Source organism: Pleurodeles waltl, chromosome 8 (genome assembly GCF_031143425.1).
Source record: "Pleurodeles waltl isolate 20211129_DDA chromosome 8, aPleWal1.hap1.20221129, whole genome shotgun sequence".
In the NCBI taxonomy this organism is placed as follows: Eukaryota; Metazoa; Chordata; class Amphibia; order Caudata; family Salamandridae; genus Pleurodeles; species Pleurodeles waltl.
The window spans coordinates 622,480,459-622,494,887 of record NC_090447.1 but is presented as its reverse complement, the minus strand read 5'-3'; the positions used below and the strand labels follow the sequence as shown (position 1 = coordinate 622,494,887).

The following is a 14,429-nucleotide window of genomic DNA, read 5'->3' as shown; positions in this document are numbered from 1 at the left end:
CACCTCAAAAGCCTGGCAGAAACACAGCAAAGAAGGGAAACAACTCACCTCAGGAGACTCAAGGAAGAACCACGCCACCTTGGAGCCCAAGTTGCATGTGTTCCCCATGCTCTTCTACGTTCTGCTCCACTATGAACACCAACGCCAGCGAAGACGACCACGGTGAGTACTGCCACCCAGCACACGGGGGTGGGGGGGGGGGGGGGAGGAAAAAGGGTGCTAGGGAAGAGGTCAATGTTGGCGAGGAAAAGCTTCTTAGAGACATTGGGGCGGGAAGAGGGACATGGTTTGGGAGTGTAGGAAGAGGGAGTGGTGGTAGGAGGTGTCAGTCTGCTGTGTTTTGGTGCAGGTGCATGGGCTGGATGTTGTTGTGAGTTGGATGACTGTTGGGTGTGAGTGCTTGCGTTTGTGTACTTTGGGAGGAAGGGGCACAGACACAGTGGAAGAGGACACGGGGACGTGTGCATGGATGTGGGGGTGGTGACTGCCAGTGAGGGGTGTGTACGGATAGGTGTGATGGTGGTAATGGATGAGGATGTGGTGCATGCAGGTGTGAGTGTAGACGCAACTGGGAGGGAAGCAGAGGATGAGGAGGGGGACACAGTGGAGGCAGTGGATGTTGGTATGTTTGATTCTGGATGTTGAGTGCTTGTGGGATGAAGTGTGGTGCTTGTGTTTGCCATGTCCTCTTTTGTGTATTGTCCTGGGTGCCTGCTCGTCTGCCTGTTCGCTTCGGATAGGTTGGAGTTGAGGGGAATGGGTGGAGGAAGTTGGAGGGGGAAGGGTGGAAACAGGGACAATGGTTGCCAGCAGAGAGGAGGCCAGAGACTGGATTGATCTCTGTTGGGCCGCCAAGCCAGTGTGAATGCCCTCCAGAAATGCATTTGGCCTGCCAGCCCCTGGATGGCATTCACAATGGTTGACTGCCCAACAGAGATGGATCGCAGAAGTCAATAGCCTCCTCAACTCAGGGCAGCAGGGCTAACTGGGGCAGGGCCTGAGGTGCCTGGGGTGAACAAGATGCCCACCCTCCTGGGTGAGCGGGCACGGAAAACACGCTGAGGGGCTGCTGGGAGGGCGGTGCTGGTACGGGGGTGGCGGCAGTACCTGTAGCTGGGGTGGGCACAGAAGTGTCGGCCACCACCAGGGAGCTTCCGTAGGAGGAGGAATCCGTGTCAGAACTGTCCCCTCCAGTCTCCGCCGTGGTGCTCCCCTCAACCTCCGACCCACTGGTGCCCTCACAGTCGGTGTATTCTGCCTCCTGTGGGATGCAGCTCTCCACGTCGTCGGTGCCTCTGCTCCTCCGCCAAATGATGCTAATGCACATAAGGACAGGGAGCCAAAACAAAAAAGAGGGTGGGGGGAAAGAGACAAAGGATACCCTTGGTCAATGGCGGCAACAACACCACAGTTGGCGTACTCAACATACTCCCACATAGGGAACAGCCCTACCAGTCACAATGCTAGTCACCAGCCCATGGATAGGGACATCTAATGCAAATTGCAGCATACCCGAGACCCACAGACCCCTGCCCAGTAATGGATGCCTACTAGCTTGAATGGAGGACTTTCACATCAGAATCGTGCACAACATGGTACCTACTCTGCAATGCCAGGCCTGGCCTAGGGGCACCCACAAGGCCCAACACCCCACCCGGATACCACCCCACCAGGCGTAAGCTGTAAATTAGGGCACTGCACTCACCCCCTTGTGGTGGCTGTGATGCCCCCAAGCGACCATCCAGCTCCGGATAGGCCACCGCCAGTATGCGGGCCATCAGGGGGGTCAGGGTTCGAAGGGAACCCCTTCCTCGTTGGGAGGCCATCCCCAGCTTGGCCTCTGCTGCCTTCCGTGCTCAGCGTCTCAGAGAGTAGGTGCTCTGCCTGCCATAGACCCCACGTCCTTGGCGATGGCATGCCATATACCCTTCTTTGGATGGGCGCTGACCTGCAGAGAAATAGCCACAGGGAAAGGTATTAGTCAGACTGTCCTGCCTGTTACCCTCATGGCCCACCATGCCCCTTCCTATCCACATTAGCACAGACATGGCCCACCATACCATACATGCTCTACGCTGCCCAGGGCCCATCCACCAACCCCCCCTCCTACATGAGGCCTTCACACACAGCACTCCATGCACTCACGCTCCATGCATCGTACTCACGGTGTACTCACCTGTTGGTCTGGAGGCCCATACAGCAGTCGGTACTGGGGTAGGACCCCATCTAACAGTCGCTCCAACTCTGCTGAGGTGAAGGCTGGGGCCCTTTTCCCCAGTAACATGAGACATGGTCGGTTCCAGACACAGGTCACCGCAGCACCTGCAGTGTAGGTCCTCTCCTGTTGAAGGTCAGGTAGCAAGTGGGTGCACAGATAGAAAATGGCAGTCACGTCTGAGACGGTGGTTACCGTCACTGCCGGCGTACATCACCATTGGCCACTGGACCCCATAGGGCCCAATGATAACCAATGAGGAGTTGCACGCCGATTCTCGACCGCCTCCAGCAACGGTGCACAACGTCAGCGGAATTACCTCATTTCCACCTGTCCCTCCATACAGGACAGGCGGATACCATTTCAGGGGGGGGTGCAGGCCATGGATCCTAACTGCGTCACAGTACACAAATGCACTATTTGGACATCTCTAACAAAATAATGTTATAATCACAATATGCATTGAACTGTAGTGGCTGGAATGTAGATATAATGACCAGCTTCTCACTCTTTTGCCCCATAGATTGCAACCAATGCAGATGAATAGGAGATGGAGACATCCCCCCATGTACAGACCCCCTGGTGGACTTGGCAACAATGGAGGACAGGCACATTATCCTCACCTACAGACCTGACAGGGCCACAATCACAGACCTGTGTTCCCAATTGGAGCCTGACCTGATATCTGCTATCTGTCACCCCACTGGGACCCCCCCTTGTGCAAGTGCTATTAGTGCTCCATTTCCTGGCAAGTGGCACTTTCCAAGTGACAGTGGGCTTGGCAGAAGGAATGTCACAGCCAATGTTCTCAATAGTCAACATCATTGGGGCAATTGATGGAACACATATTGCATTTGTCCCCACCCCTGGCGAAATGAACAGGTGTTCAGACATCGAAAGAGTTTTCACTCCATGAATGCCCAGATGGTGTGCCTGGCGGACCAGTACATCTCCCACGTCAATGCAAAGTATCCTGGGTCTGTGCATGATGCCTTTATCCTGAGGAATAGCAGCATCCCAAATGTGATGGCCCAACTCCAGAGGTCCAGGATGTGGCTAATAGGTGAGCCCTGGTTCCCACCCAGTGGATGTTGGTGTATGGGTATGGTGTGGGCCCGAAGGTTTAGTGTGTGGCTAACAGTTGCCCCTCGATATTTGCAGGTGACTCTGGTTACCCCAACCTCTCATGGCTACTGACCCCTGTGAGGAATGACAGGACAAGGGCAGAGGAACGTTACAATGAGGCACATGGGCGAACAAGAAGGATTATAGAGAGGGCCCTTCGACCTCCTGAAGGCTAGATTTCCTTGCCTCCATCTAACAGGAGGATCCCTGTGCTACTCACCTAAGAAGGTCTGCCAGATCATTGTGGCATGCTGTACGTTGCACAACCTTGCCTTGCATCGCCAGGAGCCTTTTCTTATGGAGGAGGAGGCTGGAGATAGCCATGTAGCAGCAGTGGATCCTGTGGACAGTGAAGATGAGGAGGCAGAAGATGAGGATGAGGATAACAGAAGTGCAATTATTTGTCAATACTTCCAATGAGACACAGGTAAGACACTGTTAATAGACATATAATTGACAGTTTGATGTGTGACATTGTCACTGGCAGGCTCTGTACTTGTATGCCCACTCACTGTACCCTTTGGCATCTCTTTTTGCAGCTGTTGATGCCCCACTACTTCTCCTGGTGTGTTCAGTGCAGCCAACTACAGGTCTTTACAATGTAAACATTACTGTACAGTTGATTTACAATGTTTGAACCTGGTTAAACGAATACATTTTTAAAACATTTACACACACCCCCCAAAGTGTGTTTATTGCCGTGCTCTTAAGAAGAGGGGGCAGTGGAATGGGCTGGGGTGATGATGGAGGAATGTCCAGATTAGAGTCCAGTCTATTTGTATCACAGGTGCATTCTCCAAGGGGGCATAGGAAGCTGAGCAATGGCAGTTCAAGGTGGACAGGGTGACAGAGTGGGACACAAGGGTGACAATCAGGAGAGTCTCATTTCCTGGCGGGGTCTTGGCAATAGTCTCTGGCTTCTGCCTGGATCGCAGGCAATGTTTGCGGGGTGGTTCTCCTTCTGCAGGGGGAGGGGTTCTGGTGGCCTGTTGGTCCTGTGGAGGGGCCTCCTGTCCACTAGCGGCAGCAGAGGTGGAGGGCTGTTCAGTGGTTTGGCTAGTTTCAGGGGCCCGGTGGTGTGCCACTGCCTCCCTCATACTGTTGCCATGTGTGCCAGCACCCCTGCAATGGAGACCAGGGTGGTGTTGATGTCCTTCAAGTCCTCCCTGATCCCCAGGTACTGTCCCTCCTGCAGCTGCATGTTCTCCTGCAACTTGTCCAGAATCTGGCCCAGCGTATCCTGGGAATGTTGGTATGCTCCCACGATTGCAGTGAATGCCTCCTGGAGGGTTGGTTCCCTGGGCCTGTCCTCCCCCTGTCGCACAGCAGTCCTCCCAGCTTCCCTGTTGTCCTGTGCCTCTGTCCCCTGAACAGTGTGCTCACTGCCACTGGCCCCAGGTCCCCGATTGTCCTGTGTTTGTGGGGTGGCCTGGGGTCCCTGTAGTGGTGGGCACTGCTGATTGACATGTCCTGGGGACAGAGGTATGGGCCCGCCGGGTGGGTGCTGTGGTGGTGTTTCCTGAGGGGGGAGGCTCTGTGGTGGTTTGAAAGTGTGCCTGGGTAACAGACTGTCCAGAGGTCCCAGATGGGCCAGGTTGGTCATCCAGATCCAAGCGACCAGAGCTGTTGTCATCACTGTGGGCCTCTTCTGTGGGGGGACTGGATGTTGCTGGCACCTCCTCGCCGGTGACATTGGCGAGGAGGATATGTGGATGTAAGTGCAGTATTATTGTTTCTGTGAGTGACATATTGTGCATGGGTGTGTTGCCCTGGCAGCTTTTCCGTGTGTGGGTTGTTATTTTGTGGGCTAGGTGATTCTCTCTAGTGTACATGCTGTGGCGATAGGTGTCCATGCATTGGTGTTGCATTCAGGGCTTGGCATTGGGATGAGTGGGTTGTGATGGGGTGTGGGGCCGGTGGTTGAGTGAAGGGAGTGAGGGTGGGGGTGGTGGTGGGGGTATGTGATGGCATGCAGGTAGGGGGGTGGTAGTAATAGGGAACTGACTTACCAGAGTCCAGACCTCCTGCTACTCCTGCCAGGCCCTCAGGATGCATGATTATCAAGACTTGCTCCTCCCATGTTGTTAGTTGTGGGGGAGAAGGTGGGGGTTCACCGCCAGTCCTCTGGACAGCGAGTTGGTGTCTTGCTGCTATGGAAAGTACCTTCCCCCGTAGGTCGTTCCACCTCTTCCTGATGTCATCCCTTGTTCTAGGGTGTTGTCCCACGGCGTAGACCCTGTCCACGATTCTCCCCCATAGCTCCATCTTCCTAGCAATGGATGTCTGCTGCACCTGTGATCCAAATAGCTGTGGCTCTACCCGGATGATTTCCTCCACCATGACCCTGAGCTCCTCCTCAGATAATCTGGGGTGCTGTTGTGGCGCCATGAGTGTGGTGTGAGTGGTGTGGGTGAGGTTGTGTAGGGTGATGTGTTGGGGTGTGTGCTGTGAGGTGCGTGGGTGGTGTATAGGTGATGGTGGTATGTGGCTTTGGTTATGTGGGTGCTCTTGCTGTCTCTCTCCCTCTGTTGGCAATGGTTTGTAGTGGTAAAGGGTTGTGGGTAATGTGGGTGTGTGTTTTATAGTGGTGTGGGTGTGGTGTGTGTGTATAGGTGTCAGGTGTGTGTTATTTAAATTGACCAATGTTGTGTTGTTTTGTATATGTGTGTGTATTTTGAGAGCGACGGTATGTACTGCCAATGGTCTACCGCCACTGAATGTCCGTCGCAGTGATTCGTGAGTCATAATGTTGTGGGCGTAGTTCTGTAGGTGTAACAGTGTGGGTTTGGATACCGCCAGTTTATCACTGACCTTTGGGCTGGTGGAATTGTGTGTGTGACTGTCTAGTGACGGACTGGTATGTGTGTGTCATAATATGGTTGGTGAAAATCCGCCACGGCGGCAGTATGTTGTCGGCAGTCGGCATGGCAGTAATTGGGATTTACCCCCAATGTCATAATGAGGGCTTAAACTTCTTGCCCCATGATGCAAATTAACATGTCTTAGGCATCAGACGGTATGAATTCCCCAGCCCTGTATCAGAACCAAAAATCTTCTCCCAATCTTTATCTCCAACCATTATGTACGGAGAACATTAATCAAGCAAAACATTAACAGGTTTTTCACCAATCATAATTTTGTGCTCAGACATAATTAAAGGATCAATACCATCACTTTAGACACTTAGAAATACTTCCCTTTCAGCCTTATAAAGGCTTTTCACTATAGCAGAATAAATCTTCACTTACTGGTATAACTGGCTCTCCTGCATGATATGTTAACATAACAGCCTCAACTAGACAGGTGAATCCCAATTAATTCTCTATGACATCTCCTGACACGGAGTCCAAAAAGATTGAGGCTCTTGGCAAGTATATCTTTTCCTTCGCCAGTTTAGTGTTGCAGTTGGAAAATACAGTCTGCCTGTTGAGTCGCTACAAGCATGGCCTGTGACCCATGGCCAGCGAGACCTAGCTGGCAGTCCTGGAATACCTTACATCCTCCCTGGCTCAGACAGTTCATGATAGATAGGACTCTATGCTAACAATTGCCCGGGGAGGGAAGTCAGCACCCAGCATTGTGCCTGGTCAACATGCATGGACGTGCTCTACAGCACTTTTTTGCGATGTACATGCCTTTCACATGGAAATATCTTTTGATCTCTCACCCCTTGTCGCTGAAAAGGAAAATTCAGCATTGGAGCCATTTAAGGAGACTAGACCACTCTAAGCTCTGTGGGTCTGTTGACCCCTGTTAAGCAGTTCCCACTACAATTCAAAAAGTTTACTTGCTCCAGTTAAGCAGTTCCCACACCACTTTAAAACGTTCAGAGGCCATTCCAGAGGGTTGGCGTATAAGGAGAAGGCAGCCTCTGTAACCAGTACAGCAGTCACCCTGTCCGTTCAAGCCAGAGGGCATGGGTACTGGCAGGCAGTTCGGAGACCAGCCAGGCCATCAGACCTCCCATTTCTCCTCCCCTGCACCAAATGGCAAGTGGAGATGTAGAAGTGGACACTGGCTAAGGGTACATGAATAAATACCTAAGAGGGCAGATCAATCACTAGATATATCACATTGGGATTTGATTGTGGGCAAACTCAAGCACAGATCAGACTTCTTACCAAAAATGTAATTAGTATCCTGATAATAAGGTGATTTTTTTATTGATTTAATTTACTAACTAGTAATCAAAGTAGTCCATGTGCTGTGATCAATTATTAGCTCAAGTTTGTGCCTCTTTCTTGTATGCTACCTGTTACGTTAGTCTTTTTACCTTTCTTCCTTTATAGTAGGTTGGCACTCCAGATGTTATCAATGTACTGCTTATAAGAATGAACACACATGATATAGTTTCAGCACCTGCCTATTGGGTGTCTTTGAGCCTCTACATTCTCAGTAGATCTCTAGACTATCCTGTTAAAGCAGATGCATTTTCTCGATGTTAAATAATAATGAATTCCTTTCTTTTCTTTATGCTGATCATGTGGTCTTTGTGATTACTCCTCAAATAGAACTGCAAACATCGTACAGTTTTGAGGTATATGTTGCTGTTAACATTGTTTTCAACAGCCCAACAAAACCAAGAGGTTTAGGTGACCTGACTTGTAAAACAGACTTTAAACGTACACCTTTGGGGTATGTTTGCGCTTCCTTCTATTTGGATGTTGTGTTGACATTTAACTGATCTTAGGACTTGCATGTTGAAAATAAAGAAAACCATGACGGTGGTAAGTGGTCTCAGGAATCCATATGTGAATTGGAGTTTGTTGGCTCAGTGGACCTCTACCTAGTTATGTAAAGTTGAGCCCTCCAGACTTGTTTGCGTTTTCTCCGGAAATCGTGATATTCCCAAAATCCAGTTGGGGTGTTAAACACATTAGCATTGTCTTTCACCAGCCAAACTATGCTGTGTTGAAAGGAGGTAAGCTGAAAGAGTAGGCAGAGCGACCCTCCGGGCTCTATCCGACGATGACTGGGCCGACACCTATTACAGAGCATGGCATTCTGCCCATAACATCTCCAGCACAGAGACAGCATATAAGATAATATCATAATGGTACCTAAATCCAGCCCGGCTCGGCACCTGGAATCCTGAGGATTACAAAGAATGCTGGCAGGGATGCAGAGGTATGGGCACCCTCCTTCACCTACTATGGCACTGCCCTAAGCCCTCATGATTTTGGTTCCATGTACTGGACAACACTGATGTGATGCCACCTCAATTTCACGGTTCACGTCCTACATGATCTTAGGGCTACCCAATCCCCTGACATTACCATTATGCTCCCATCGAGGCAAGCAAACGGCCCTAGCACTGGGAGTTGCACATCTGTTGATCGTCACCCTCTGGGGCACTGATAGAACACCCCTAAACACACCTGGTTGCACAAACTGTGGCATATACTAGGCATAGAGCGCCTTTCGCTTGCCCTGAACCAGCAACTTCAGGACTATGCCACAGACTGGGCTCCTTGCATACAGATCCTGTCGACAGAGTTCAGCAAAGTAACTTGCCCTTCCTATCACAAACTACTGTGCCTGTTCCACACACTGGACCAGCAATCAACATGCACACCTACACACCACACCTGAATACCCAGTTTTCTGCTATCCCCTGGCCCAACAGTTACTGAAGCCCCCAGATTAACTATGCTTTTAGGAGGAGGAGGGTGGGGGGTATGTTTATTTTTCTTAAGTTTCAGGATACTTTTAGTGTGATCTGAACTGTTTAAAATGATTCCATTCACAACATTGCTGGCCCCAGGGTTAACGCTTCAGTTTCATTTTCTCCCATTACAAAGTGTTGGCTTTATACACAGTGGGCATCTTGCTCTCACTGACTGGTAGACACAGTGCCATGTCTACAACTGAGAAATACTGCCATTATTTTAAGTGGGAGAAATTTAAAGTGCAGAAAATGGTTCTATATTGTAAACACTTTTGCAGAGCATTTTACTAAACTTTACATTTCTCCCATTTAAAAAAAATGGTTGTTTGATTGTGTTATACACGTAACAGTGACAAATGTGGTGAAAGTTATTTCCTGTGCCACAAGTACATGCGACACAGGTTCTTATTCACCCAAAAACATATATTCCATTTAAAGGCACACATATTAATATTGTCTAAAAAAATAAAATAAAATAAAAATAAAAACACGCTCTCAGTGACATGCATGACAGTCTTATCATAGTGCACCGAGTCAAGGTATTTTGTTAAAAAAATAGTATCTGGCTCTGTGGACATTAGGCTCAAAGTCAATGAAGCTGGGTGTGCCAGTAACAATGCACAAGTTGCTTAGCCATCAGTAGCGCACAAAGATTTTCACTGACTAGAAGTTGTTTTCGCTAGAGAAAAGGTTTGAGACCCCTGACCTAGAGGTATAGGTTAGTTTACATGTGCCCCTGTGGGGAGACTGCTTCCTGGCTCTCCCACTCAGGGGGCATCCCTATGTCCCACAGCTTGAGACCCTTGTCTATCCACATGCAAGATATGCTTTGTTTATCACGGAGTTTGGTGCTGGCTTTCCTCCTAGCAATAACCACCTCTTTCCTTCTTGGCAATGGTGTTCCTGCCTTGAAAGGCAAATGAGTCAGTCATCTTATGAGCAGCTAATGCAGATGGGACATACCCCAAAACAAGAAGCAGTGGCAAAACTATTCTAAAAATGAAGGGTCTCTATATTAAACACTCAGCTCACACCACCAACAATAGAATTGGGTGATAACATTTTGCATCCTAGATTGTTTAAATTACCAAGTAGTTTTTTTTTTATATGAATGACTAATATCACCAAACCCAAGTTTTTCTGAAAAGTGTGATCCGTAGAGGCCATACGAAAATCTGAAATATGTGTACACACAGTGATAGTCAGTGTTCACGATCAATATCTTGGTGGTTTTAAACTCGCAGTGGGAGTGCCTATGAAATTTTCCTCTAACCCTTACACAATTTTAGTCTTAGGGTTTTCTGAGTCACATAGTGCAGTAATTCCCAATCTGTGGTTCGGGGACCCCTGGGGGTTCTCAAAACCTCTTTAGGGGGTCCGCGAATGTTCAGAAAATGAAATAATATTAACAGATTAGGTCCCCGCTTTCAGTAATGACTCAGCGGGGGGGGGTCCCCGAGTTCCAATTAGGATTAAGTGGGGGTCCCCAGATTCCAATTATGATTCAGTGGGGGTCCCTGGGTTCCAATTATGATTCAGTGGGGGTCCCCGGGTTCCAGTAACGATAAAGTGGGGATGCACAGAAGTCAAAAGGTTTGGAACCCTTGTAAGTAGACCTAACAGTAGTAGTTTTACACACATGGACAGACTAGGAGTTGGACATCCAAAAGAAACCTTAGGTACAATCTATTCATGTTCCCGACTGACTCTTCTGTTTGCCTTATTGCCATCTCAACACACGTGACAATTCAGTTGGACATTGTTTTCTCACTCAGGATCAAGACCAGTGATGAAGCATGCCATTAGTGGTGATTGACTGTGACATACTTTTAAATACCATAGCCTACATCACAAAGCTTTCAAAACCACTACATTGTAGATGGAATTCCAAGACTGGACACCACTGCATGCGTAGCCAGACGGTGCAATATTGTGTGTGTCTCATCACATATGCTGTTAGGAAGGATGTTCAACCTCCTCTTAAAAAATCCCTCCCTGAAGTTTTGATTTCATTGATCTTATATATAGGACTTTTTATTTTCTTTGAATGACCCTCTCACAATGTTGGATTGTTTGATCCAGGATGTACTTATGTGCATCTTCCTAAAAAAAACTCTTATCACCCTCCTGTCAACATGTGTTAGCAACCGACCAATGGGTACCCAAAGACACATTGCCTAATTTATTGGCTGCCTATAACGGGCAGAAACATTGCCTCCTCTTTTCTACGAGGGAGCTTAAAGAGCTGTTCTTTTTCGGAGATTCCTCTGCATGGAATTGGCCACCTGCATGCCGGATTGTTTGACACTACAGCTGAGCATGACAGACCATGTGATAAAAAGCAGAATTCTGAATCTTTACACTTAGGGCATTTATTAGTAACAGGGAACATGCTATTCACTTTCTATGGGGTAAGATGTGTACGGTATAAGTAATTCGCTTGGAAAGGATAGAAGCCTTCGTTTTTGGGTATTTTCGGCACAAGTCTGAGGGCACTGTACCGCTCTATGTTTGACAGGGCTTCACCTAGATCCATCTCCTGTTAACCATTGGGGCTCCCAGTTTGTGGTACAGTTTTTTTCCATAAGTGCATTATATGGATGGCTAGCATGTAGCACCTCCTCCAACACGGTAAAAATATTTGCAGGATCTTGTTAGTTTATGGCTCAGCTTGCCGTGCATCCATGTGGTAATTTCTTCATTGTGTAAAGTGGAGAGTCTTATAAACTGACCTTAGTGCAATTCATATTCGACTCTAATATAAGTATGACAATAAATATAAACATTTCAAGAGTTTTTGCACACTCAGTTGCAGTCAGGATTGTATCTAGGAACTCCAATGAATTAAATGGTTAATAAAAATGATTACTTGAACGCGAAAAAATATAACATCTAGAGGACGAAAAATATACACACTTTCTTACCAGTATTTATTTGACCCACTCAGGCAGGTGAAAGGGCAATTTAAATGCCATGCTCATTTTGGATCATACAACTAAATAGCTTGCAACTCTTTGCCGCCTCTTAGCATAAGTGAAGCCCAAAGAAAGGTAGACAGAAGATGTTTATATCCAAATACAATATGAAAGTGTACAGTTGAAACAAGGTATAACTGCTGACCATTTATGGATTTCAAACATGAAACCATGACCATATTGATTCATACACCTACATTTACTACTTCAATGGTATGGAGAGTCAGACAGGGTCTTTTATGTACCAGCAAACAGGAAAACAGCATTGCCTGAGAGAAACTGCAAGTTGAACTGAGGAAACCGAAGCACATCTTTTACCAGACATGGAATGCCCGTCAAGTGTGGGGAGAGATTCGGGATCATCCAGCTTTAAAATGTGATTCAGTTGGTAGAGCTTTGTGGGAATGCACTCACAGAAGAAAGTCTGACAAGGTATGTCTTCATCTGAGCTACAGTGATATAATATCTTAATGTCCTAAAATGTACACCTTACTTTAAGAGTGTCCAAAACTCCTCTGTTTTTAAACGTTTGGTAAAGCCGTTTCCGTAGTTCATCTTGGGACAAGGCTTGTAGTTCATCGGAAGACATTGTGGTCAGTCAAAGGTCTGATAAAAGCAAAGAAAACAAAACAGATATCACGCCTCTGAAAATAACGGTGAAGCAACATGCACTATATCTGAAACTTGCATAAGATTACTTAAAAAACAAAAGTTTAAAAACTATGGAAGGACAACTGAATTTGTATGAGAGAACATTAAAGGGCCTCTTTCAGAAAATACTTCTGAAGTGTTGAACAATCACTTTATAGATTTCACATTTACATTCATTCATCTTCAAAAACAATATAGCATCAGCATTCTACATATTATCTTTTAAACATCAGCTCGCCATGCAGAGAACCCCTGCTTAAAACATAATAAATAAATCCATAAATAAGTAAATAAATGAAAATGGTCTCAGCAGATAGGAAGACTAAAGTATCTCCAGCACATATACAGGCTTTGACTTGAGATACGATGAGGAGACACTCTCTCCACATCTACCTCTAAACCTTGGTCATCAAATATGAAAGACATTTTTTGATCCATCAGAAACTTGGACAGTGCTTTTAACCTCTGTGGCCTGTTATTGTTCCATTACCAATGGCAAATTAGTCCTGCAGAGGTTCCATATAGTAAAAGCTTCCAGAAAGTAAATAAAAATGTGTTCCTCTGTTATTTCACTATCTTAATTTTTTAAGATAGCATGTACATCAGTCTTTGATGGCACTGTAAATGTTTTTCACAATTATCTTTCTTCTAGTCTGCTGCTATCAACTGTTTTGTTGTGTCTACTAGCTGACACTAAAGTATTATGTCACCTTTAGAAGTTTGAGTAATCACTCTCTTTCTCGATCCAAGTGGTACCACTGCATCCGCTTATAGGAATACCTAGGTAGGGGGTTAAGATCACTGAAACAAAAAGGGTTGCCCTGAGAGCGCCTACACCTCCAACAAGGCCTCGTCTTTTGGCACTTCTTTTTGACTCTCCATGAAGTGAGGCACCAAATTGAACACTACTTTAGATTATGTTTTCTGTGCAGCATACATTTCTATTCATGAGCTGTATCTCTCCACAAGTCCCTCCAGTCTTTTTGATAAATGATCTTCTGATTGAGTCTGCTTCAGCTATTTTAGGCCCTATTTGTGGTGCTCAGTCAGCATGGAGACGGTATCATGCCCCTTGAACCTGTGCTTGTTTTGATTAATTTTTCCCAAAGGTGCCTGTTATTGATACTGCTAGTAGGTTCTGTGGTTACATTATTCAGTGCTTTATCTGGATTTAGGCAAGTATTTCTGTAACAATATAAATCGATAAAGATTTGGTTGACCACCTCCAACAAAACATATCTAATAAAACCCAATTGTCTTCCTTTCAATTTGGAAGCACTAATTTCCATATCAACGTTGTCAAGTCTGGACTTTTCGGAATGTAACAGGCAAAGGAAAAGATAACAATTTTTTTCATATTAACAACGTAGTCCCAGGCTTGCAGAAGCATAATGGTGATCCAGCTCATGTACACATAGCAAGGTCCACTAATTACTGGCAGTTATAACAAGATTCTTTACTCATCAAAACATTAAGCCCTTCGCTGCCAGGCCTTTTCCCCTCCTGTGCCAAGCCTTTTTTTGGCTATTTGGGCCTGTTCTCGCTTAGGCCCTCATAACTTTTTGTTCACATAAGCTACCCACGCCAAATTTGTGTCCTTTTTTTCCAACATCCTAGGAATTCTAGAGGTACCCAGACTTTGTGGGTTTCCCTGAAGGAGATCAAGAAATTAGCCAAAATAGAGGAAAACATTGTTTTAAAAAAGAAAAAAAGAAATGGGAAAAAAGGGCTGTAGAAGAAGGCTTGTGGTTTTTTCCCTGAAAATGGCATCAACAAAGGGTTTGCGGTGGTAAAA

The 14,429-nt window shown here is 46.7% G+C and overlaps 1 protein-coding gene across 3 annotated transcripts in view; it reads right to left on the bottom strand.

The window, feature by feature from the left end:
• Nucleotides 1-14,429, bottom strand: part of OFD1 (OFD1 centriole and centriolar satellite protein) — a 486,789-nt gene that overhangs the window by 424,124 nt on the left and 48,236 nt on the right. For all 3 annotated transcript variants that reach the window (XM_069204717.1, XM_069204715.1, XM_069204716.1), the window contains exon 2: nt 12,477-12,589. In XM_069204717.1, the coding sequence (XP_069060818.1) occupies nt 12,477-12,572 (96 nt within the window). In that variant the 5' untranslated portion in view covers nt 12,573-12,589. The remainder of the gene's footprint in view (nt 1-12,476; nt 12,590-14,429) is intronic.